We start from the raw sequence: 25,885 nt of genomic DNA on the forward strand, positions 1-25,885 counted from the left end.
AAATGAATATATTTAAAATGTTATCCCATGTCTAATCAAATAGGGCAGGCTTGTGTTTTAACTGTACACAATTCCATTTTATGAATATAACCTGACATTTAATGAGTCTTCAATGGAAGGATAATTTCGTTATTTCTTGTTTTCTGCCATTATAAATATATGCCTGCACGTGTATGAATGTGCAAACTTTTGTGAACAGATTCACAGCCCGTGTGGTTGCTGGGTCAAATGTATTAGATATTACAATTTTGGTAGATATTGTCAAATTTGATAGATACACGGTATGGTGAAATCATTTCATATGAATACTTTTAGAGAGACTTTTGTCAAGAGCCCTAATTTTTTACCATAAAATTGTTCAGAATATTTGCCTCACTTAGTCCACTTTTAGGGTTGTAGTCTAAAGAAATTACATTTAATTCGGACCAGTGTGTGACGTCTTCATGAGAGCATCATTCATAAGGTGAAACGCGGGGAAAACTAGGGTGGTGACGTAGGGTGGTGACACACAGTCAAGGAGGATGTACTGACACACAGCACCGTGCGGTCACCCGACATAGGATGGTGACACACAGTCAAGGAGGATGCACTGACACACAGCACTGTGTGGTCACCCGACGTAGGATGGTGACACACAGTCAAGGAGGATGCACTGACACACAGCACCGTGCGGTCACCCGACGTAGGATGGTGACACACAGTCAAGGAGGATGTACTGACACACAGCACCATGCGCTTACCCGACGTAGGGTGGTGACACACAGTCAAGGAGGATGTACTGACACACAGCACCGTGTGCTTACCCGACGTAGGGTGGTGACACACAGTCAAGGAGGATGTACTGACACACAGCACCATGCGCTTACCCGACGTAGGGTGGTGACACACAGTCAAGGAGGATGTACTGACACACAGCACCGTGCGCTTACCTGACGTAGGGTGGTGACACACAGTCAAGGAGGATGCACTGACACACAGCACCATGCGGTCACCCGACGTAGGGTGGTGACACACAGTCAAGGGGGATGCACTGACACACAGCACCGTGCGGTCACCCGACGTAGGGTGGTGACACACAGTCAAGGAGGATGCACTGACACACAGCACCGTGCGGTCACCCGACGTAGGGTGGTGACACACAGTCAAGGAGGATGCACTGACACACAGCACCGTGCGCTTACCCGACGTAGGGTGGTGACACACAGTCAAGGAGGGTGCACTGACACACAGCACCATGCGCTTACCCAACGTAGGGTGGTGACACACAGTCAAGGAGGATGTACTGACACACAGCACCATGCGCTTACCCGACGTAGGGTGGTGACACACAGTCAAGGAGGATGTACTGACACACAGCACCATGCGCTTACCCAATGTAGGGTGGTGACACACAGTCAAGGAGGATGCACTGACACACAGCACCGTGCGGTCACCCGACGTAGGATGGTGACACACAGTCAAGGAGGATGTACTGACACACAGCACCGTGCGCTTACCCGACGTAGGGTGGTGACACACAGTCAAGGAGGATGTACTGACACACAGCACCATGCGCTTACCCGACGTAGGGTGGTGACACACAGTCAAGGAGGATGTACTGACACACAGCACCATGCGCTTACCCAACGTAGGGTGGTGACACACAGTGAAGGATGATGCACTGATACACAGCACCATGCGCTTACCCAACGTAGGGTGGTGACACACAGTCAAGGAGGATGCACTGACACACAGCACCGTGCGGTCACCCGACGTAGGATGGTGACACACAGTCAAGGAGGATGCACTGACACACAGCACCGTTCGGTCACCCGACGTAGGGTGGTGACACACAGTCAAGGAGGATGCACTGACACACAGCACCGTGCGGTCACCCGACGGTGGTTATAAGGATCACAACACGAAAGGTGCTCATGACGCAGGGAGGACGAAGGAACGGACTTCAGGAGGTGGCATGAATGATAAAATCACAGGACACGTGTACACACGTAAAACAGACACATACCCACAGACATGTAAACATGCGCCGCGAGGGACTCACAAACACGACCAAGACACAACAGAAGAGTTTTCATCTTCCTTTCTTCAGGCTTCACATTTTCTCTACTATAATTCTCTTATTTCTATGGTGAATGAGAAAAATATCGTTTTTGGAGCCGGCCGGATTCTCCCACTTGCTGGCCATGTGACTCTCAGGTAAGTCTTTCAAATTTTGTTGAGTTCTTTCTTCCTAATCTCAAAAATGAGGGAAGATGGCCCACCTTGTCTGATTGACGTAAAAGTCTGTGTGAAGCCCGGTTCAGGTAAGTTTGTCCACAGCAAATACCAATGCTCTGTCCTGTCCCCTCAGCTTCTTAGATCATCAGGTGAATAATGATATGGGTATTAAATTCGAGGAAGGCACACAATGAATTTAACAGATTTTACAGTGGTTGTCGTATGAAACCTTTCTAAAAAAAAAAGGAAGGTATTTCTATTATCAGCAGTGAAGGCCAAGGGGAATCTGATACAGTCACACACGGCCAGGATGAGCTAAGTGTTTACCAATTTCAGAAATCCTGGGAGTAGACAGCTTTATATATAGGAAAAACCCAGCCAATTTAGGACAAAGGAAAGGAATTTCCATTTTGCCTGGTGGGAGGGAAGTCAAAGGAATCTTTTCCCAAGAGGACATTCTGGCTAGAAGAGTAAACGGATGTTAAAAGTTTTGAGAAATATATGCACATGCTCATTTTCACAAGAGCCGCTGTGTTCTAGGCGTTGAGAAGGACGATGAACCAGCACAACACTGTGTTTGAGTGAACTCTGTCAGGAGCAGACGCTGTGTGTGAGGGGCTCACTGAGGCATGAGGGACAGACACGGCCCAGCCGCTGCAGTGAGCGGGGCCCTTCACAGGAGGGTCTCCAGGCCCGCGGAGTCCAGAACCCTCACATCACGTCCCCGGGCAACGTCACAGGGCTTTACGCTGGGCCGGACGCCGTGATGGGAAGGGAAGCGAGCACGTTCCCAAACGTGATCTGTTTAAGAAGGAGGTTAGTGCATCCGGTGCGTGCAAGTCAGTGTGCACACGTGTGAGTGTGCATATGTGTGAATGCGCATGCACACATGAGAGCATGCACGTGAATGACCGCATATGTGTGAGTGCGTGCATGTGTGAGAGTGAGAATGTGCTTACATGCACAGACGTGTGTGCGCACAGACATATGAGTGTGTGCTGGTGTGCAAATGTGTGAGTGCATGCACACGTGAGAGCATGCACGTGAATGACCGCATATGTGTGAGTGCGTGCGTGTGCACACGTGTGCATGCACACACAAGCACACATGCGAGAGTGCCCTCACATATATGTGAGCGTGTTCACAGTGTGAGCTTGCAGAGTGTGTACATATTCACACAAGTGTTCACACATGAGTGCACGCACGTGCAAGTGTGCATATGTGTGAGTGCACCTGTGCATGAGTGCATGCATATGTGTAAGAGGGTGCACACATCTGTGCGTGGTGCATGTGTGTGTTGAGAGGCGTGAGCTGGAAAGGAGGCAGGCCCCAGGTGCTGGTCCCCATCTTGCATGTGGCCAGGTGTGTGGGACGTCAAGGCTGGGTGGGGACCTGGGAGAAGAAACCCAGGCTGGGAGCCATTACCAGAAATAGTCGGCTGGAGCTCTGATCTCAGTGTTCGCTCTCTAAACTCAGCTCATCTTATGCTCTGCCTTCCTGAGATGCTCCTGCGTTGGCAGCCGTGGGAGCCGGTGGGGGAGGCATGTGGAAACCTGGAGGGCGCAGGCTGCCCAGGAGGGGTTCCCATCACAGTAAAGCAGCGTTCCTTATGAAGGACGCTTTGATGGAACAGCAACAGACCCGATTCAGGGTCGCCACCATTTACTCCCACAGCCCGGTGACACACAGGGTGGTAACTGCCCCATTATAAAGACGGGGCTATTCCTGAGTGTTAACCAGAGCCCAGTATCTGGGAACACGAGCCGTTCCCAGTGGACTTTCACACACACACAGGAAAAGTGAAACCTCTGCAATAACAGACACATCACATAAAACGAAAAACGAACACACAGAGAACAGTTAAAGGTCACCATCGTGATGAGAAGGGAGGTTGGGCCAGCCGGGGAAGCTGGGTCAGGAGACAGCCGCTGTCTGGGCACCCTTAGAAAGGGCCCCGCAGGAAGGTGTGGGAGGGTGTCCTGTGACATCCTGGGAGCCGAGGCAGTCAAGACCCCAAACCCAGTGTGGCCTGTGGGGCCTGAGCATCACAGACGGTGCACGCAGTAGGCCGTCTCCATCCCGTGGAGAGAACCGTGGTTGTAAACTGAGACCCTCCCCCGTCGGAGTTCAGACGACGCTCTCCCGTCTCCCTCTGCAGCGGCGGTTCCCGTGGTTCCGGGAAGCGTCGGTGGTCAGGCGGGACCCCATCCCATTAAGTGCTGGTGGAGTGTGGAGAGTGCCAGCCAGCTTTCTGTACAAGCTGCAGGATAGAGCCACCCCCTCAGTGTGCAGAATGGGGACAGGCTGCTGCTCTCGCACAGGCTCAGGGACGAGGACGCGCCCGGCTCACGGGGCCCTGCACCCCACCCCTTCTCTTCTCTGGGAAGCAGTGGGGATGGCGGGCTTGGGAATCCCACCCTCCTGGCTTCAACCTCGGCTTTGACACGTATGGCTTGGACCCGTAGGCAAGTCACTTACCCCTCAGAGCCTCAGTTTCCCCATCTGTAATTTGGATGTGAGACCTACTGGCACATAGTGTTAACACGAGGATGGAGCGAGCACGTGCACAGAGCCAGGGTCACAGCCACGTGTCCATAGCTCGCTCTTTCACTCATCACCGTGATGATTTTTACTTGTGCGTTGTCAACACTGCCATTGACCTCAGCTGTTCTAGCGCCTTGGAGGAATCTACGAGTGTCTTTCCATCTGCTCACCTCGCCATTTCTTACTGTTCCTTTGTTCTTTGCTCTTTGAGTTGGCCTCCTACACTCATCTATCTGTCATTTCTTTTTTCTTTTTTTCTTTTTTTTGCTGAGGAAGATTGGCCCTGAGCTAACACCTGTGCCAATCTCCTTTATTTTGTATGTAGGGTGACAGCCACAGCATGGCTGACAAGTGGTGTAGCTCCACGCCTGGGATCCAAACCTGTGAACTGGGGCCACCGAAGCAGAGAGCACTGAACTTCACCACTAGGCCATGGGGCCGGCCCCTCATTTCTTTTTGACTCTTACTTATCCTAATACTTGCATCTCTGTGACTACGGTTTCTCTTGGCTTTTCAATTCACGTCAATCTGACAACTGCGAGGTTACAAGCTCACGTGGACGTGTGCATTGTTTTACTGCCATAAGAGACAGTTGGACCCGCTAGACATGTGCATCCCCCCGTTCACACTTATCTTCACCAGCCACTCACCCACCGACTCTCCCACTTCACTCGCATCCAACACTTACGGAGAACTTGCTATCTGCCAGGCCCTGTGCTGGGTGCTGGGTTGTCAAGAGGGGGAAGGCGCAGCCTCGGCCTTCACAGAACGCGCGGCTTGGGGACGGTGTAGGGAGAGGCTTCCAGGGGGGCTTGGCATGAACTGCGCGTAGGCAGACACAGCGGAGTGGGAGGGGGCGTGGAAGGACGTTCTCTCAGAGGGAGAGGCCCGGCTGCTAGAAGCAGAATGGGCTACAGGGTGAGTCAGGGGATCCTGAGGGGGAGGTGGGGGCAGGGAGCCGTGGTGTCTGATTTGATGGGTTCCTGGCATCCCGTTCCCACCATTTTCAGGTAAAATCAGCAGTTCCACGTGTTTAGAAGCTGACATCCCGACCCCCGTCCGTGGTGCGAGCAGGCAGCTGAGAGAAAGCTTGTGGAAGGGGCAGGTGAGAAAGCCAGGGGATGCGTGGGCCCAGGAACGGGAAGCTGGCCTCACTAATTTGGGGACCTCATGAGTCTTGTCTGGACACGTGACTTCAGAGCCAGAGCGACAGGCGCAGGGGCCCGGCAGCCCCACGTCCCAGCCCTGTGGCCCCAGCGAGTCTGTTGGCTGTAGCAAGTTCCTGGCCTGTTTTGTGCCCCATCTTTGTCCTCATCCGAGAGGGGCTAATGACACACCCTCAGGGGTGCAGGGTCCCTGTGACATGTGGGAGCACCTAGCATAGTGCCTGGCACATAGACTAGGACAGAGAGAGGTGACAAGAGCGGTTGTATGGAGAATCCAGAAAAGGGAGTAAAATGAAATTCATGCGTGCTTGGCTTTGCAGTATGTTTGGTACTTACATCTGACCTTGGGTATGGCTGATGCTCTGGGAATTCAGAATCCTAAACAAAACAATGAAGCCACAGTGTGGAGACCTGGTGCGGAGGCCCTAGACAAGCGGGCGGACTCCCCAACCTGCTCTCCCGCGGCCCCGTGATGCCCAGGACGGTGCTCCCCCGCTCACACCAGGACCAAGCACGCATGGCCTCAGCCAGGCGCCACTCGCCCTCCTCCCAGGCAGCAACGAAGCCTTCTGATTCTTAAGGCTTCCGGCTGACACAGGCTGAACGGAGGAGCGACAGGAAGCACGAGGTGGACCGTGCTCGGGAAAGACTTGGCGGGAACCCTGCCTTGCCAGGTCAACATCATCTTGCGGGGGAGCCACCCAGATAAACCAGGGTGCGCTGTGTCGGTGGGACAACTGTCCTGTGAGGTTCCTGGGTGGGGAGGGAGCTGGAAAGGGTGCCTGTTGCTCAGCTCAGAGGTTTCCCTTCCCCAACTGGGGACACGGGGTGGATGTGCTGAGTGGAGTTAGGAGCCGGCAGAGGGCAGAGGGGAGGCGGGAGGGCATGGGAGAAAGGGCACTGCCAGGTCTGTATCTTGGGCAGATGCTGGGGCCTCAACAGAGGTGGTCAGCGATCGGTGGTCTGAAACCACAGACGCGGCGTTGGTGACTACAACCAACGCCCAAGAGCCCCCCGTGGTTGGTGAAGAAGCACCTTCGGGGGCCCCACTTGGGTCCCTGTGAGCATCATACCCTCCTTTGTACCAAACAGGCCTGTCTTCTCCACTTTATTATCAATGCCTTTGTCTCCCCACTCAACTGTTTGCCCGCAAGACTGAAAAGCTTTTGAAAAATCAGGTTTGAAGAAAAACCATCCTTCCTAAGCATCAAAATGACCTACTTCCACGCTCTCTAAGCAGCCAGTGGCCCCTAGAAATGCCCTGGGGTGGGGTGGGGTGGGGTGGGGGCGGGCAGGAGACCCGGGGACCTGAGCCGCGCAGACAACGGGAACCGAAGACCTTCTGGGCGCCTCACGGTCCGCGAGAGCCTCTCGCTTACCGCGAAGGACCCAGGGCCGCGGCTGGGTTGTGGCTCAGTGTACGCGATTAGCAGAGCCGGGCGGAGCAAGCGCCAGGGCGCGGCAGAGAGCGGTACCTGGATCCCGATGGAGGAGCGCCGGCTCTTGAGGAACTCCTCGGCCTTAGACGCCAGGATGGCCTTGTCGCTGGTCCGCGTGGAGCTGGTCTGGCCCTCGGAGGCGAGGCGCTGGGCGGCCGTCTCCAGGGCGAGGTTCATGGCCTTGTTGCTGTCCAGGCTGTCCGTGGAGTTGTAGAGGCTGCGGCCATCCTGCGGCCACGGGGACATCCTCTGGGCGCGGCTGTCCTGGTAGGCATCCTGGGTGGACTCGGTGCTGCTCTGCGCGGTCACCGAAATCAGAGGCTTGGAGGTGGTCCGAGGGGGCACGGGGGGCGGAGTTTTTTTATAATTAGTATAGGAGACAGCTGCAAGGAAAACAAATGTGCCAAGTCAACCAAGGCTTATTTCCCCTCCTCCCACGTGGAAATCTGGCCTACATCGTCCACGTGTTCATTCCCTATGACGGTCAAGCAAGTCTATGCCTGACGTCCAGCCTAAGAAAACAACGCAAAATACGGGGGAAGCGCTGTCTGCTCAGAGAGAGTCTACACGGATGTATTTATAACAGCGAAAGTGGAATATATTTGTAAAGAAAACCTGTATGAAAAGAGAGTTGAAGGACGTAAAAGGGTTAGTCGTGGTCATCATTCAGGACAATATGGGGGATTGTCTCCTCTTCCACTTACCTGTATGTTCTAAAAATGCTTCTATTGGAGAAAATACATGTTATCAGAAGACTGGGTGTGCATTACTGTGTCTACACCGTAGAAGTCAACTGAGAAGGGACAATAAGACTCCAGTTCTGTCCCTGCCCAGGGCTCCTTCACCTTCAGGCCACTTCACCTCCTCCTAACCCCGCAGGACACACTCGAGTTCCACACACTCTGGCCGTATAGTAAATCCACCCAAGACAAATGAATGCACTGGGACATGAAATTATGTTAAATACTTCTTAGAAGCTCCCCAAAATTCCTTAGATATATTTGCCAGGCTCTGAGTGTTACTTATTTTTACAGCAAGGATGAACGACTCCTGGTACTCTGTGTTGACATGAATGGGTTTCCCATTTCTGGTGACTATTTTCCTTTATCTGGAGAGGAAGAACCGACAAGTGCTTCTGACAGTGAACCTGGGCGTCCTTCACCACCGTGCAAAGCAGACGCGCCGGCACGGTGGGCAGACGTGTGAGGGCTGTTGCCGTGCTCCGTGACCAGACATGCGCACGAGCTTCTCCAGGAGGGGCCTCAGCATCATCTGTGAGCAGAGACTGAGCAACAGTTTCCTTTAAGAACTTTCAGAAATTGTGCCCAGGAATCACCATCCTGCTGCTGTTTGTGGAAATACATCATTTCTGCTGTTCTGTTCCTGGGGGTTTCAACGTACTTCCTATGGCTTACCCTCTCCAATCATCTTTAATCTGTGCGAATGGACTTTCCTAAAAAATAAAACCTCAAATGTCATCGCAAATAAACATCAGCAAATAACAACAAATGAGTTCGTCACGTCAGGGCGATCTGAGTTTTAAGGCATAAAAATTGCACATGAAAATTTATGACATGTTTTAGAAGAAAGCATTGGAAAGAGACTCCGAGGGAGAAAACAGATGGAGGAAGACGGCTGTTAGAAAAGTGGGCTCGGAGCTCTGTCTACACCAGAGGAACATCTATAATCCTCTCTTTTTATTTTAAGGACATTTTTTTCCAGTGTTGATCAACCTCTAAAGGAAAATTACTGAACACTGACTATATTCAGGGCATTGTCCCAGGACATTCAGAGCTTCCCAACCTCTGACACATACTGGTTGACGTCTTAGACGTAGCTGTGAAGTCCCCTTGACGGAGGCAGCCTGTTGCCAGCAGGAATAGGCGGTCCTGCCCCGGGCATGGTCCTTCTCTCCCCGAACGCCTCTCCCATCCTTCTCTTCCCCACCATCATCAGAACTCCAGCTCCTTTCTCCCTGAATTCCTGCCTTCGCCAGGGTGGCTTGAACATCCTTATCCATGACCTGCCCCCCGCGCCTTGGTGTCAAAGTGGCTAAAATATTTTGGCTGGTTTAAGAAAGACCTTTGTCTCTGTCTGATTTCAGAAAATCACAGATGCATTCCCCTCCAAACCTCAGTCCTCCGGAAGATGCTCCTCCTGCCGTGCTGCGCTCTCCTGCCCCCACCTCTTCCTCTCGTCCTCTCTCACTCCCATGCCTTCACTCTCGCTAAACTTCAGAGACGGCCAGACCCTTTGCTCTAGTGGATTTTAAACCTTCTTCCCACGTGTCGTCAGCCTCTTCACCTCTCCCTCACAAACCTACAGTCCCGGCTCCCCCGCCAAGCTCCCTCTCAGGTCCTCCCATTAGGTCCCCTGGATCAGCCAGTGGTGCTCAGCTGGGTGATCCTGTCTCCTCTCTCTCCCAGGGGACCGTTGGCCATGTCTGGGGACATTCTCGGCTGTCACACCTGGGGTGGGTGGTACTACTGGCATCTAGTGGGTTGGGGCCAGAGATGCCGCTCAGCATCCTCTGGGGCACAGTCGGTCCTCACCACGAAAAATTACCCAGCTCAGAACTGTCAGTAGTGCCGAGAGTGAGAAAGCCAAGGTAGGCAAATCATTTCATCTTTCTGGGTGGGACTCATTTGCTCCTCTGTGCGATGAAGGGACATGTGTGGGCAGGCCATCCTGTAATAACTGTCCTTCTGTTTGGCCATCAGCTTTGACGATTCCCTCTTCTCCGCAACCTGGTATCAGGATTACTGGTTAGAGTGCATTCGCCTGCCCTTCACAGTCGTGGCCCGCTTACATTCTGCTTTTTACCAAGGGTTTCTCAGTAGTATTTCATAGTGTTGCCCTCTCGAGGGTGTTAAGGGCTACATACACACAGGAATAGGAGAAGCGGCAGGTAAAGTGGGAAGGAAGCTCAGTAGGATGGAAACCAGGTGGTCGTTTTCATGGTAACCCATCGATGTGGTTCGTTTACTGAAAGAAGAATCTTTATCCTTTAAGAGCCTGTCTCCAGAGTCTACGGATCCAGCAGAAAGGAAGCCCAGCCACCCACCATGCTCTGCAGAATAACTGTGTCTAGGCGCTCTTGATAAAACCTTGCACCACAGAGTGAACTCTGCTTTGGTTCTCTTAAGCAGAAATATTGGTTCTGAAGAAATTTCATGTCCCAGCAACAGTGGGAGTGACGATGCAGGGCAACGGAAATACAGGAACATAGATGAGAAAGCTATGCCTATCTTAGCATAGTTCTGTTTCTCTTCACAGTGTTGAGATGAGTAAAAAGGTTACAATAAACATGCCAGACAGGCCGATGTTCCCAGCTGTGCTCTTCTCACCCATGATGATGCCACCCGCACAGGCACTGTGACGCCGCCTCACGGGCACATACGGCAGAAAGATCCCACAGGAAATCGAAGCAAACCCACGCAGCAAAGCCATCCTGGTTTGGCTCGCTAACTAGGTCATGGTTATTCTTAAAAGTTTCCCTTCACTCCTGTTCAAAATGAGAAATCTTACCAAACGGATCCAGTACAATTTAAAGAGTTGGAAAATTTGACAAAACAATTAAAACTTCCTCCCTGTGTGGATATCTTATAAATAAAAAAAATACAGAGTGTTATGATTTATCTCCATGATCACAGGAAATCTAATATCACATCTTCTCACCTTATAATGTGTTCGCGACAGCATGATAATATGAATTTGTAAATTGATTTCCTTGTAAAAATGTAGTTGGGCAACATAATTTCTTAACAAATTAATTAAAAAGGGGCCATCATTTCTAGAATTGACTTTACTCAAGCCAGGGAGGGTGAAACACAGGCGCTTTTCCTGGGTGACAAGACAAAGAGGTTATGCTGTTTTTAAACCTGTGTGCACGTGCCAGGTTCCTTGGGACCACTAAGTGGAAACATGCTCTGACGCATTTGCTGCGTCATTTGTCCAGAGCGGCATGGGTGGTACAATGTTGGTGGAACCAATTTCATAGCAGATCAGAGAGACTATTACTGATTGGCTTAATTGGTAAAAGTTATAGTTAGAACTTTTCTGGAAGAGTAATGTTCTTCCCCATGTCAGCAAAGCACAGATGTTGGAGTCTTTATTTAGGCTACTCTATTCTCCTAATAAACAGTTTAGAAAGTACATGCAAATACATGTTTTTTTCTACTGCTTAAAAAATTCAACTGCTTACTGGCATTGAACCCATATAATCATTAATTTTCACTGTCAAGTCATTGATGGAGATTTTATAAAGATACACAGTCCGACGTGAGGTGTTGCTATGGATGCTGTTGCTATGGACGTTCCAAAAGCTGCAGCTGAAGGAGACTGAAGAGACCTTACAGCTTCTTTCATGTGGGACCAATGTCACTTGACCTTCAGGCATCATCTGTTGCTATAATACTGTAAACTTCACTGGTTTCAGTGCTCATGTATCTAGAGCCTAAGACACTGGCTCCAGTGTGCTCACAATCTAATTGAAGAGATGGGCAAAGGAACCGAATATGCATTGGATTCTAGGAAAATCCTGAGAAGAGAATGACCCAAGAGTCAAAGGGAGGCGTCCCAGAGGAGATGGCCTTGGGGTGAGTCTTGGAGGATGGACCCAGCTGGCCCTGTGGGAAAGGATGAGTGGGGAGTCCCAGCAGAAGACAGAGCTTGTCCGTTCCACGTGTGGATGCAAGTGTGCATGGACTCACGGTGCTTGAACTAGAGATACAGTACTGAGTAGAAGAGGGGTCTAGAGTCAGTAGGTCAGTACTTACTGATAAAAAGACTCTTCTTTCACTTAAAAGAGACTCTAAAGTTTAATTTGATTTTTCGCCCCTGGTCCAGAGACTCTCATTGGAGGGCTAAATTGACTAGTTATACTAGTTTTTTGGGGATGCAGGCTACTATGTCTTTTCCTTATAAGTGTCATAGAGTTTTCTTCAGTTTATTTACTTCCTGGGGGAAATGTCACATGACCCTTCTACTGCTCTCTCCCCTCAAACGGACAGTCTGCTTTAATGTTCGAGCTCTCCCTTTGTTTCATTTCAGTGCTCTCATATCTCGACCTGTCGGCGCACTTGTTCAACTTCTTGAACACGACGCCGACTGTTCGATCTCTTAAACTCACTGCAGTTGACCTGAAATTACAGCCTCTTAGGACTCACAGACAAGGATGCTCACAGATCCCTTCCACCAAAATCTTTAGAAAGGGAAATTTCACACTTCTCCTCTCTGGTTCTGTTAGAGCTAAACTAAATTTTCCTTGTTTTAGACTTAAAATGACGTAATTGTGTGACCCTGGAGAAATTATCTTCTCTTAGCCTCAGTTTGCTCATCTGTAAACGGAAACACTCATGATACCACCTTATCTGTTGTCTCGAGAATCAGGAATAAAGCACACGAAGGGGCAGGCAGACGCCAGTGCTCAGAAAGGGTTCCTGTTACAATGCCGGGTATTTAAAACCACTCGCCATATCCACTCTCAACAAATAGAGAGAATAAACACCAACAGCAACCACAAACTTGGCACCACCCTTCATTTCTTTGGAGATTGTTACTAAGTTACCATATGTATATTTATAAGATACAGTTATGAGAAAGAAATTCTCCCAAGAGTGCATGCGTGAGCGAGCACGCACACGCATACACACACACACACACACACAGCCACAACTGGGTGAGTGTCTGCTCTGTACCAGGCACCATGCTGAATGCTCTATACTTCATTCCTCATGTAAGCTTCAGAACATTGCCAGGCAGATGGTGTTTGTGTTTCCACTTCCCAGATGAGAATATGGAGGTTCAAATGGGTTTACACATTTTCCTGAGGTCAGCCAGCAAACCAGTGGCAGGGCTGGGATTCAGACTCCCGTCCAGTGTTGACGACAGCAATTTTTTGTTCCTTCTCTGACCAGTATGTAGCTCAGTCTTATTTATCATGGCCTGATCTGACTTTATTCTCTTTTAAGAGACAGCTTCCTCACCCGGGCACAGAAGCACATTGGGATCCTTGCCTAATGCAAAGTTAAATGGGAGAATCATTTATTGCTTTAGCAAGGATTTCCTCTGAATTATATCAGTTCCAGGTTTTCTAAAAAAAAAGGAAACCAAAATACATTTGGTTGGAGAAGAAATTTTAGATTGTATTGTTACTCAATGACCCAAATTGTTTGAAGAGACTGTTAACTCATGGGCTTAAGACCAAGAAGAGGAAATTAATTGTAATTATCTCTCAATTCCTTAAATGATAGAAACTAATGAAAATTATTTTGAGGAAAAAGGCCTTCTAATATTTGCTTACTCTCCTAATGACATAGTCCCTGGTTTACAGAAAGCTCGTGTGGGACCCAGTGATTTTCAAAGCATCGGCATCTCTACTTTGTGGTACTGTAGAAGCACCGTCATAGGGAGTATTTCTTCCCTCTGGCCAACGAGCATTCTGGCAGAGCACACAGGTTTTGCATCCTGAATAATAAAACTTTGCATGGGAAGTTTTTGTGCTCTTTTTTAGCTGAATAACGGTGATGTTAAGCTGCTCTCCCTTCTCAGCACTGACTAGCCGTCTGCATACAGAAGAGGAAGCAGAGGAGACGTTGTCACTCTATTAACATGGCCAGCGGTCACACAGCTGTGACAGCAGGTGCCAGGCCTAGCGAGCTCAGGCTGGTAGCGTTCTCTTGGTGCTTGAACTGAACAGGCAAAAAATTCTTCAACAAATATGGAAAGGATTTCTATTTATACAAAGTCTTCTTGGAAATAGCTACATTGGATGAACACCAAGTGCCAATCACTGTGTTATTTTGACATGGATCATTGTGTTTAATCTTCCCCCATCCTATGAAGGAGAAATGGCTTGGGCAATTTTCTCCCGTGTTCTGCAGAGGCTGTGCAAGAACTGCTCTGAGCACCTTACAGCAGAAGTTGTACCATTAGCCGCGGTGCTGTGACGCCTGCTCTGTGTGTCTGCCACCTGCTGGAGGGAAACGCCTCCCATGATGTCCTCTCAGACCTTCGGATGCTCTCAAAGACACTGGGATGTTTAGCTGAGGGGCCAGGGAAAGCTCTGGTGAAACATTGGAGGATTTCCCAGCCATAGGATCCAACCCACCGACAGCTCAATGGTGGGAAATATGTGCCTTGGTGGGACACTGTCAGCCCTGAAAATGTTTATCACTTTTCCATTTGGTTCCCTTTGTAATGGCCTCATGGAAAATCTAACACAGATTTAACAGAGATAAATAACTGATACCTAATGTTCTATAACAACACATTGGAAACAAGCTAAAGAAAGAAACAGATTTAGAAATTCAGGTAAAAACTTCTAGGCACCGTGATACCAGACTTGTTTTTTCTTGTCAGTGTAGAAGGCAAAATGGGCTTGTATCTGAAGACGCGGGAGAGCATCTAACACATATTTGGAATGCGCCTTTGGCCACTCCCCCTGGGGTCCTCTATGCAAACTACATGAATCCTTATGGGTTTCTGAACGGGGCTGTTTATAGCAGAACACTAAATCACGTTTATCTTCCTGGGTAATTGAACATTTTTGAATTTTATAATTTAAAAATTAAGACTCAGTTGTCAGTCTTGATGTTATGGTACATAAAATATTTTAGATAAGTAGAATAATTTCCCATCTTGTGGGACAGAATTCTACATCCCCAAATGACTCATTATGGCTAGAATTAGAAGCTGGAAATATAATAAAGAATTAAAACGATCATTCAATTGTGTTAATTTGCTGCCATGAATTAAAATAAACAGTTAAAGAAATTATTTTACACATTCAACAAAAACATTCAATTATTCAGTTGGATAGCTTGGGTGATAATAATTGTCTTAATTCTGTGTATGTGAATACACAGTTAGAATCCACTTATCAGAGCTAATCATTATTAGTCACAGGCTGTGTTCTTTCTCATTTTCTATATGCATGTCAGGCAAACATTAAAATACAATTGAAAAATTTAAATTTCATTCAGCAACATAATTCTATTGAAGTATGCACATCTTCAAAAAGCAGATGAATCAACAGAGAGATTTCTAAATAATCATATGAGTTATTTACATACAAATGATCAAATATGAACTTTGAAATAAAAACAATGAAATGATTACTTAATATCTTAAGGTGTCTGAAGACCTGAATACTCTATTTTTTTTTAATTGAGTCCAAGCAGGAATATCCTTCTGGTTTTAAAAGCCCATCACTGATTTCTTTTACCACGTGTCTAGTACCATGAAAATCCCTGGTGGTTTTTCAAGTGGCTTCAAAATTATAGGGAGAAAGGTTAAAATATACCTATGCTTTTGAATCCAATTACTGAGTTAGTCTGGATTTTGCTTATGTCTCAGAGATTAGATAAGTTGGTGACAGTCACCCCGAAAATAAGGGGGGTTACAGAAAGAATCTGATCCATAAAGTGCCTTCTCTCGTGAGAACAGCGACACCAACGTAAGCCTCTGTTCCATGGAGAAAAGGTTAATTACGCTATTTAAAAGATGGAAGGAGCCATGCATATAATACACTCTAGCAAGATTTCTATAAAAATTGTATTAAGCCAGAAGTAGTGATGCTGAGAGGAAATTTTGCTCAGGTGGATTAACTCTTCTCTGCTAGAGCTAAATAAATGAGGCGAGGAAGAGACATGTAACAATGACTTTTTCAGATATATTTGGGGTTGAGTTAATCTCATTTGGAAGCCCTTTCTGAAGAAATTGCTCAAAGACCTGAGTCTAAATGACCATCGGGCAGGAAGACGGGAGGAGGTTGCAGCTGCTAACACTGCTGGCAGAGCAAAGGGAAGGATGGAAGCTTTATTGCACTAAAACTGGGCCTAAAAACTCGCAGATTTCTCTTAATGGTATGAGAAAGGTTATGTTCTAGACTGCTTGTCCAATAGCATAACTACTAGCCAAGTTTAAATGACTGAAACTTCTAAAATATCTAAATATCTAACCTACAGTAAAAAATCAGTTCCTCCGTAACACTAGCCCCATGTCCACTGCTGGACAGTCACACACGGTGGATGGCTGCTGAACTGGACAGCACAGTCACAGATCCTTGTCGTCACCGCACAGTGCTGGTCTGGAACATTTTTTGCCATGCAAAGTCAATACCAGGACGTATCTACCTGTCTGCTCAATAGACATCAAGCAAATGAAATTGATCACAAGGGCTTTGCTTTGGGTCTTCAAGGTGTTGGGTTAGCAAAGCTATTGAAAGAGAATTTGGAGAAACACATTTTGTTTGAGTTAAGCTAACCTGAAAGAGATGAAATAAACTGTTGCCCAGTCTACACTTTTATATGACTGAGTAATCTCAAGTGTGAACACATCATTACTTTAAATTATCCATGTACACCTGGAATTCTGGACACCATTTCTGAATTCAACCCTTGGAAGTCATTTGCAAGCCAAAAAGGAAATTTAGAAATTAGCATGATATTGTATAAAGCACAAATGCGTAATCAAGATAAAATATATTTCAATCGGCAAGCATGGCCCTAACAGCCACACTTAAATTCATTGCACTCTTTTAATTAGAACTTCAAAGATACAGCATAAAAGCAATTACAGTAATCAAGCCACGAATGTCTAAATGAGAGTCTAGATATTGGAGAAGGCAAACTTTGAAGGCAAAAGACTCAACGTAAAAGATTAAAGCTATTTTGACGTTTTAATTGATGTTAGTCTCCAGACCCGAATGCAAATCAAACACAACAGAGAAATGACATCCCACGGGCGTGCACACAATGGTCTCCCCAATGTTACAAAAAAACCCTGCGGCCACCCAAGTTCTGGGGCAAAGACACGCATTTCCAATGTGTTAATTAGCAAGGAATCATCGTCTAACCAGCATTTAACTTCTTGTAGATGGTAAAATAAAGTGATGACAGCTGTTTCACTGTTTGAGACACTTTCCGTTTTCATTTTAAATATTTAAAAATCAAATTACACAATAAGAACTTGGATTTTCTGAAGAATAACTGAGAAGGAACCCACTTTTAATGACGTGGGTCACATAAGTTTCTAAGTATGGACTTCTGAAGCTCAAAGGGCCAGGAAGTAAACAAAATGATAATCCTCCACGGATTTCACTAACGGTGATGGCCCGGGCCAAACCTTATGATGATCGGATAACAAGATGAAACAAGACAATCGCATCAGCAGCACAGTGTGGTTCCCTCCCGAACGGACTGTTCAGTAGAACATGATTATGTCCCGAGTCTTTGAGAACGGGAAGCTTTAGACTGAGATGAAAAACTTTTTTTGAAAAGAAAGATTTTTTTCAGTGGGAAAGTTGACAGAACAATAACAGAGATGCAGCTAGATGACTCTGATCAACTTGGAGAAGTTCAAACTGTACGGCAGATGGCACTTGTCCAGTGTCTTCATAATCCATACGTGTGTGTGTGCTTCGTTTCACTTGGGACACGTAATTGTGAGTGAAGTTTACGTATATTCAAGTTGTCCTGGAATTATATCTTTACTATCAAAATTTGGGGGGGAGGGAGTCATTCTTAGGTGGTGTTTTGTTCTCTGACAAAAATCACTGACTTTCACGTCTGCATATGGCAAATCGGGAGTGTATGGTTGTCGACCCACATAAGACAATAACATGTCTAGAATTGCTACTTGTCTTTATTCAAGGAAAAGAATGTGATCTCCCACGAAAAAATTCATAAGTGATAAGGCAAATGCTACTTAGAAGGGTGAAAACAACACACGACGTGTCTCATTTACACTTACTGATGCTCATGCTCAACTGGATACGACCTAAACACTGTCTACTTCTCCCTAAAGTTCCACGAGCAAGTTGGAAGGCCCCCAAACTTAGAATATGGACGACACAGTCCTAATCTCAAGGCAACTACAATAGAAAGGAAAACACAGTCCTCAGCCCCCTGAACCGCAGGCCCAGCATTCAAAGTGGCCTCTGTGCGCGTCTGGCGACAGTGACCGGTCAGAAGCTGATGTCAGCGGTGGGGATGAATCAGAGCTACCCCCACGAGGGGCCTCCTGCTGGACTTTCAGAACCTGCTTCAACCAACGTGCACCACCAGTGTGAGCTAGCCAAGCACCAACGACTTGCGTGGCCAGGAAGCCGGCGGCCATGAGGGAAGTGAGGTCGGGGTTGTGGCTCTGCCTGGACCTGGTGAGACCAGGGCTCTGTCGTGGCCCCACCAGGAGGAGCCGTGGGGCTTCGGGCACTCCTCGACCTTCTGCAAGAGAGACTGGATCACCGCTTCCTAACCAGACTCCCAGTCCCAGGTGAGGGCCAGACACGAAGCACACACACACTGATGGGTAAACGCCTGCTTTGCCCACTGAAATACAGCTGCTCCGAGTGCCCCATTAACGACGGTACCCTGAAGACTGAGAGCTCCTAACACAACGGAGACGGCTCCCTGCCGCCCCTGTAATCTCTAGGAAATTGTGTCCCTCGCTGGCCGGAGGCAAAGGGCACACCGAGGGAAAAGGTTGCAGTGAAAATTGCACGATGAATCATCCAGTAACTCGGCCTGGAGAGGGAACACGTTAGAAATGATACATGGACCAGAGCGGCAATTCACTGTGTTTTCCAGAAACTGCTCGTAACGTTTTGGTTTGTCAGCTGACTCTCATTACTGTGTTCTACCCTGCATGTTATTCTTTATTAAAAAACAATCTGACCTTGACTTCTGGAGTTAGAGAAACAAATGATGCAAATTCTGTAATGAACTATGAAGAAATTCTACCATAAGTCCACATAAAGGACCGATTCATCAATTCATGCGTCCCCAAGTGTCCATTGATTGCCTCCAGCGAGCTTGGTGTTATCAACATTGCATAGAAGGTTTTATTCCCTAATGCCTCTAAACTCAGAAAAATCATCCACGGAAGGAACGCCATCTGCAAGCCAGCAACAGAACTAACATCTTACGGTAGTTCAGAGAGAGAAAAATCCTTTTCGTTCAGCAATGCATTCTGTTTTAATTGTTTTCATTAAAAAAATTGACAAGTAGTTATTTAATGTCTACTACACACCAAACATGATTCCAGGCACTGAGGGTTCAGCAGTGAGAACTCGGCCTCCTGGTGCTTGTCTTCTCCTGGATGGGCGGAGAGACACAAAACCCAATCGACTATGACAATATACAATCGTGCTCCAAGACGGCAGACCTGAGGGGCTCAGACAGACTCCAAGAACTTCACAAAAACGTTTAGAAAAGCACCACGATCTGAATAAATAAAACATGCTCTGCTCTTTGGCCTAAACCTGGGGTTCAGTTTAATATCCAGTTAGCACCAGGTTAGTGGAATAGTGGAATTATTTAAAAAAAAAAAAAAAAGGAAACAGAAACATTTCTAAGTTTCACACCTCATGTTACTGAATGTAGGACTGGGACAAAAAGCCAACTTAATCCTCAAGGGAAACGAGAGAGAATTACCAGGCAAATGGCTCTTGGAAAAATGGACCACATATGTTGGCGTGTTGGGCCTGCGGGGTGGGGCCCCCGAAAGCTTGGCTGGGTTCCACGAGCAGCTCTCCTGGAAATGCTTCTTATCAGAGCTTAGAGGCCCATCAGTGTCTGCCCGGAGTGCAGGCGGGAGCCGGCTGTGGGGTGTTCACACATGGAAGACAGTGTCTCATCTTTTTCTTTTTAACTTTTCAAATTTGCTTCTGGGGGCTGGTCCCGTGGCCAAGTGGTTTAGTCACACTCAAGTTCACACTCCGCTTCTGTGGCCCAGGGTTTCACTGGTTCGGATCCTGGGCGCGGACACGGCACTGCTCGTCAGGCCATGCTCAGGCGGCGTCCCACATACCACAACTAGAAGGACCCACAACTAGAATATACAACTATGTACTGGGGGGTTTGGGGAGAAGAAGGAGGAAAAAAAGAAGATTGGCAACAGATGCCAGCTTGGGTGCCAATCTTTAAAAAGATTTTTGCTTCGGATGGGCACAAATCTAGATGGGCAGAAATCCTGAGAATAAAAACAGAAGCTCTTCTGCAGCCTGACGTTGCCTCGTAAACCAGACATCTTCCCACATGACTCACCTCTCAGGAGAAGGCTGCCGTCTCCCCAGCAGTTCTGGAGATGGATGCAGTGAATGGAGGCAAGAGAGCCACACGCGGAGGCAGCTGGAGGCCAGGAACCCACGGCCGGGGCGGGAATGGCCGTGGCAGACCATTTCCAGGAGGAATGGCCGTCCTGCCTGCCAAGGGCTGCGGCTACTTCTGCTGCCCCCACCTTCTGGAGGAGCAGCCCCGTTGGGGCTTCCTGGCCCACGTTGTATCCCAGGCCTACACATCTCTTTGATAACGGAGCTGAGGCCTGACTGATGACCCGGGGAGCTGGGCTCCCCGATCAAGAGCTTGAGCTGAGCAAAAAGCTGCTCTTGGCCTGAACTCCCAAGTGACCCCCAGCTGCTGTTGACATGGCCATTCTCATATCTGTTGACCTGAGGGCCACCCAAGGAAGACCTGTCACACGGAAAAGGACAGATTCCAAGCATTTCAGCCACATACTTGTGTCCCGGGCTCCTCCGGCTCCAATTCTGGCCTTCTGTGGACAGTAGAATTTGGGGAGGAAAAAGATGGGATCTGAGTGCAGAGAGTCTGCCGACGCTGTCATCTCCAGAACGCGGACCTTGGCGATATGTTTGAGAAAGTCAACGCATTTTTTTGTTAGCACTATTGCCCCAAATACTCCCTGTGTGATCCCAAAATTGTGCTGAGTGGGATTTTCCTGGTCATGGATATTGGAGACACGCATTTGAAGCCACATTAATAGTTCCCATATCTACCCCGGCCCCAGTATCTCCGCTTCAGAGATCCTCTGTCCTCTGAATCCAGGAAATGAAGGTGCAGACTCTCGGAGCATCTTTTGAAAAGCACACAGTGTCTGCCCCTGAATAATCCCAAATGCCAAAGTAATCCATTTCTTTTTAGTACCTTTTTCCAGATAGTATGCCTTTTAGAATACCCTCACGGAGAAAATTAAACCTCAGTGTGCAAGAAAGAACGTGTGGGAGGAAACTCCTGTGTCCTTAGAGTTAAGATCTACGTTCTAAGTTCATGCTGTAAATATTCAGAAGAGAAAAGAACTTGGACCATTGTATGAATCATAGAATATTGTGTAATAACTCAATACTAATTAGGAGAAGGGATTAAATGTTAACCAGCAAGTCTTAGTAGAGAAGTATTGAACATGGTGATTATTTATCTATTTGCATCTATCTGGAGCTTCTAAATCTACTTCAAATCCTGTTTCCTTTCATTTTATGAAGCATCTCTATGGTATTTTACAGACATTAGGCACAAAATAAATATTTGTGGATTTGATTCAATTGGTTATGTGATTGATCAGAATGGCTGTGAAGGAATGACCTGTTATAAACCAATAAAGTGATAAAAGCAACGTTCTGTTAGAGAAAGAGATCAAAGCACAGACAGACAATTACAGCACCGGAAATGGAACCGTGCCTCATATTTCCCACGTAGGACTTTTCTCCAGGAATTCAATGAGCCTGCAGTCGCCTTAGCTAATGAATCTTTTCATTTTCATTTATCTCACTTACTCTCATGGTAACATTTGACATGATCAGTCATTCCATTCTTCCTTCTCTCTTTGCTCCTTGGCATCCAAGAAACAATAAATGGATAAACAGAGGTATAAATATTCCCCATGATAAATCCACTGGGATTTTCAAAGCTCTCCCATTACTTGTGTTTAAAAAGCGCAGCAGCACGGTCCTACGTCTTAATGGCTATGACAGGATGAAATCAATCCAGTGTAATTAAATATTTTAAAGAGAAATGCTTTACACATAGAAATATATGCTTCTATTCTATGTCACTATTTCCTCACTACATTTTACTGTCATTCTAGAGTTTTAGTAGAGAGATAAATTTACAACCCATCTCCTAAAACCATAACCCAGCCATATATGTGTGTAGCTAGGACTCCACATTTTCGGTGTTTGAAAAGGATTGAAAGATTAGTCTCAAAATAATCAATCTCATTCAATCTCTTCCTCCAGACATTAAATGGAGCAAACAAAATTCTGTTTTAGCCCCACACCTCTCCTGAAAATAAATGATAAATACCCAGAAGTAAGTTTGGGTTTTGAAAAGCTCTGGTGTCTTTCTAAAGGCAAAAGGAAGTTAGTGATGCAATTTTTTCCTCGCTTTAAAAAAAAGTGTTTTTGAGATTTGTATATTTAGCTTTTGGACATCTTGAATTTCAGAGAAAGGCAGTTCCCTCAAATTCAATTTACATGCCTGAAAAGTTCTCGCTTTCCCAGAGAATCAAATTAAATTTTGAAGGATCACAATGGTTTTGCGATTAGTGGGCCACCAAGGACCTCCCTTCCGGAAGCGCGTTCAGACACCATCTGTGGAAAACCTCTGCTCTTGCCCTATGCTGCAAAGCAAATCTTTGAGATGTTATTTGTATTTTTCTCACAAGCCTTCCCATTTCCAGTGAGCTCTGGGGTTCCTCTCCTCAGAGATTTTGCTGGGGGAAGACAACTCCAGGATGCGCTCGCCTTGACTTTTGTGAAGGGCTGAACTTGAGAGAGAGACTGCCCAGGGGTCAGGGAGGAGGGAAGAGAACAGAAACCCGCAGAGAACGGTGGCAGCCAGGAAGAGGGCTCTGTGGTCGCAGAGCAGCGGCAGTGCTGACGATGCCCCGGTGAAGATGCAACAGGCTTGAGGGGGCCCACGCAGAAGGGGACACGGAGACCGCAGGGCAGCTGGTGACCATGAGCAGGAGGTCCCCAGAACCCCGGATGCCATGTGGGAGTCCTGGTGTTGGTAATGCCCAGGGCTCAGCCCCAAATGACTGAGGCTGAATTTTCCTAGTACGCCAGGCAGGAGGCATGGGGCCCTCAGGACTGGAACGAAACTGACTTAAAGAAAATAAATTAATGTGTGATTTCTTGCACACCTAAGTTGTAGATGATCAAATCCTATGCCACATGGAACATCTGACAACACAGTGGGTCCTCACGAATTGGTACTCTCCAAAGAAAGAAACTCGAAGAGAAAAAAGCTCAACCAGATGTTTGAGATAATAGCCAACATGGCGGGAGTTTAAACATTGAATTTTAAATATTAAGTTAGTGCAAACTGTTCATGTAAATGGGTTTAAATATTTTATGTAACTGTAAATTCTCAGGTCAATCATTCATACACTCAACACATATTCACTGAGTCCTGCATAGGATGGGTGTACAGACTGGGAGATGAGCTAAACCCACACTCACGTGGAATGCATCCACAAGTACCTTGAGCAGTTGTGGCTCCCGGTCAACACTACGGATGAACTACATTAACTAGAGATAAATGATGTCCTGCAACTACAGGTCTGTGAATTGTTTTGGGGCAGAATGTGCCAGTCTGTGAGTACCAGCATAGTTTAGTAATAATAATGGGATTTGTGATTTCCAGCTGGTTTCACTGGAGCCTACTGGGTGGAGACTGGTCATTTAGCTGAGGGTGCCCATGGAGCAGCTCACCATAAGAGACCCCCAACAAGAGCAGGCTTGGGCTCCCTGGCACCACGGTGCTTGGCACACATGCTGGTGGTGACTCGAGACCTGGAGACAAGGCACGTTCCGTGCGAGTAGCAATGGGGGGACAAAGAAACCCCTCGAGACCTCTGCACCCCTTCAGGTACCTTTGTTCCCCTGCCACTGTGCACCGTGTCCTTTGATCCCCAAGTCTGACCCGTGTGAGTCCTGAGTCTCTTCAACAAAAGAACAAAAAGGAAGTTCATGTGTGAGGAATTCAAGCCCCTACTCTGTGCAGACACCGTTCTAGAAGTTTCCCATAGAATGTTCAACAACGAGTTGCCTGCTCTCACGGTGCTTACATTCTGGCGGAAGGACACAGTAGACAAGAGGGTAAAAACTGACTAATTTCTGCTACTGAGATCAACCATCCACGAGAAAACCTAACAGGGTGAATACTGAATTCCTCTGCTGCTCCAGGGGGTGAAATCTTCCTGTGACGCCCAAGGCTGGCGTGCGGCCCCAGAGCAGGGCTTCTGAACCGTTTTTGTGTGATGACCCCTTTAGCAGGATGGTGAAGGCTACAGCCTCCTTCTCAAAATAATGGTTTAAATGTGAAGAATAAAATGCAGAGGATGAAAAAAATTACATCAGAACACAGTTATCAAAATGTTAAACATTTTTGTGATAAATATGTATATTAAGGCAGTAAATAATGAGGTCTGGCAGTGGGACTAATAGCTGCTCTAATTTCAAAGCAATGAGCATAAACACTGCCTTGAAACCGCTTCAGGAACCGCGCAGGGATGATAAACCGTCCCGAGTTCAATCTGATGAGTCATGGACACAGCTAATGGGAATGTGTTTTGTTGTCTACATTCATAACGGAAGGAAATTTCAAAGTTAGAAGTTAGTAAAATAAAGATCCACTTTTTATCCCATCTAAGTTCTTGCAGCCCTGAACTCTTGAATATATTAGGGGTCCCCTAGGGGCCCATGGAGTCCAGCATGGGGACCTCAATTCTACAGCAAGTGACCTCTGCTGAGAGAAGGTCTCCACTTTCCCCGTTACGGTCTCCTGCAGGGCGTTTCATGCGGACCCATCCAGGCGAGGACGCGACCTCTGTCCCTGGAGCACATGCCTTTGACCCCAGCAGACCTTCCTGCTCCTGAGAGCCAGCAATCAGGATGAGCTCCCAGCCCTGAGGCTCTGCTCCTGCTGAGGTCTCGGGTCCTCCCTCAGCCAGCTAATTACCTCTGAGGTTCTGATTTTGACCTCTCCCTTGCGTCTCTATGGTGACAGACGCTGGCTTTTCCAGCTCTCACCCTTGGTTCTCCTTTCTGGACCAGAATTTCATTTGCCCTCTGGCTCCACTCACTTCTGACAGATCTGGCTAACTGGTCACCACCCAGGGTCAACCCAGTCCTGCCTGCTGGGACGCCATCTCAGGGACGGACCGAGCAGCCAGGCTGGCTTCGCTTCTCGGATGTCTATGGCTCAGAGGAGCATGTGGTCCCTGGAAGGTAAGTAGCATTTGCTGCCTTGGGGCTGAGCCTCTGCCCCACATCCCACAGGGAGCCCATTGTCCTGGGGGGCCGGCTCCCAGGAGGCACACATGATCTGTAACTGGGATATTCGGCAACCACTTCCTGAAACTAATGGTGGTGATTTTTTTTTTTTTAACTTTTAGATACCTGATTGATTGTTTTACAAGTGCAGCTTATCCACATCTGTGACAATATCTTTTATTTTAATGAACCCTCTCCCACCCCCAGCCACAAGAAGGAAAGTTTCTGATCTATCTTTTTCATGTCAAAGTTTGCCGGAGTGAAGGGCTGCTGGTGAAAATTCTCTGAGTAAATAGTCTGACCATTTTAAATATAAATATAATATAAATATAAATATAACCTGAAGAAATACTCTCTGAATATATTGTATAATTGGGCCCGTCCAGAGAAAGAGAACCAAGAGGATGTATACCTACATAGAGAAAGAGATTTATTACAGGCAT

At 47.4% G+C, this 25,885-nt stretch overlaps 1 protein-coding gene across 5 annotated transcripts in view; it reads right to left on the reverse strand.

The window, feature by feature from the left end:
• The window catches only part of DLGAP2 (DLG associated protein 2), an 823,888-nt gene that overhangs the window by 27,286 nt on the left and 770,717 nt on the right, over positions 1-25,885 (reverse strand). For 4 of the 5 annotated variants that reach the window (XM_044760599.2, XM_044760596.2, XM_070499943.1 and 1 more), the window contains exons 10-11: positions 7,403-7,749; positions 6,264-6,305 (exon numbers count right to left, since the gene is read on the reverse strand). In XM_044760599.2, coding sequence (XP_044616534.2) covers positions 6,264-6,305; positions 7,403-7,749 — 389 coding nt within the window. The remainder of the gene's footprint in view (positions 1-6,263; positions 6,306-7,402; positions 7,750-25,885) is intronic. The other variant, XM_070499944.1, reaches the window with a different exon arrangement.

The sequence above is a fragment of the Equus asinus genome, chromosome 27 (genome assembly GCF_041296235.1).
Source record: "Equus asinus isolate D_3611 breed Donkey chromosome 27, EquAss-T2T_v2, whole genome shotgun sequence".
In the NCBI taxonomy this organism is placed as follows: Eukaryota; Metazoa; Chordata; class Mammalia; order Perissodactyla; family Equidae; genus Equus; species Equus asinus.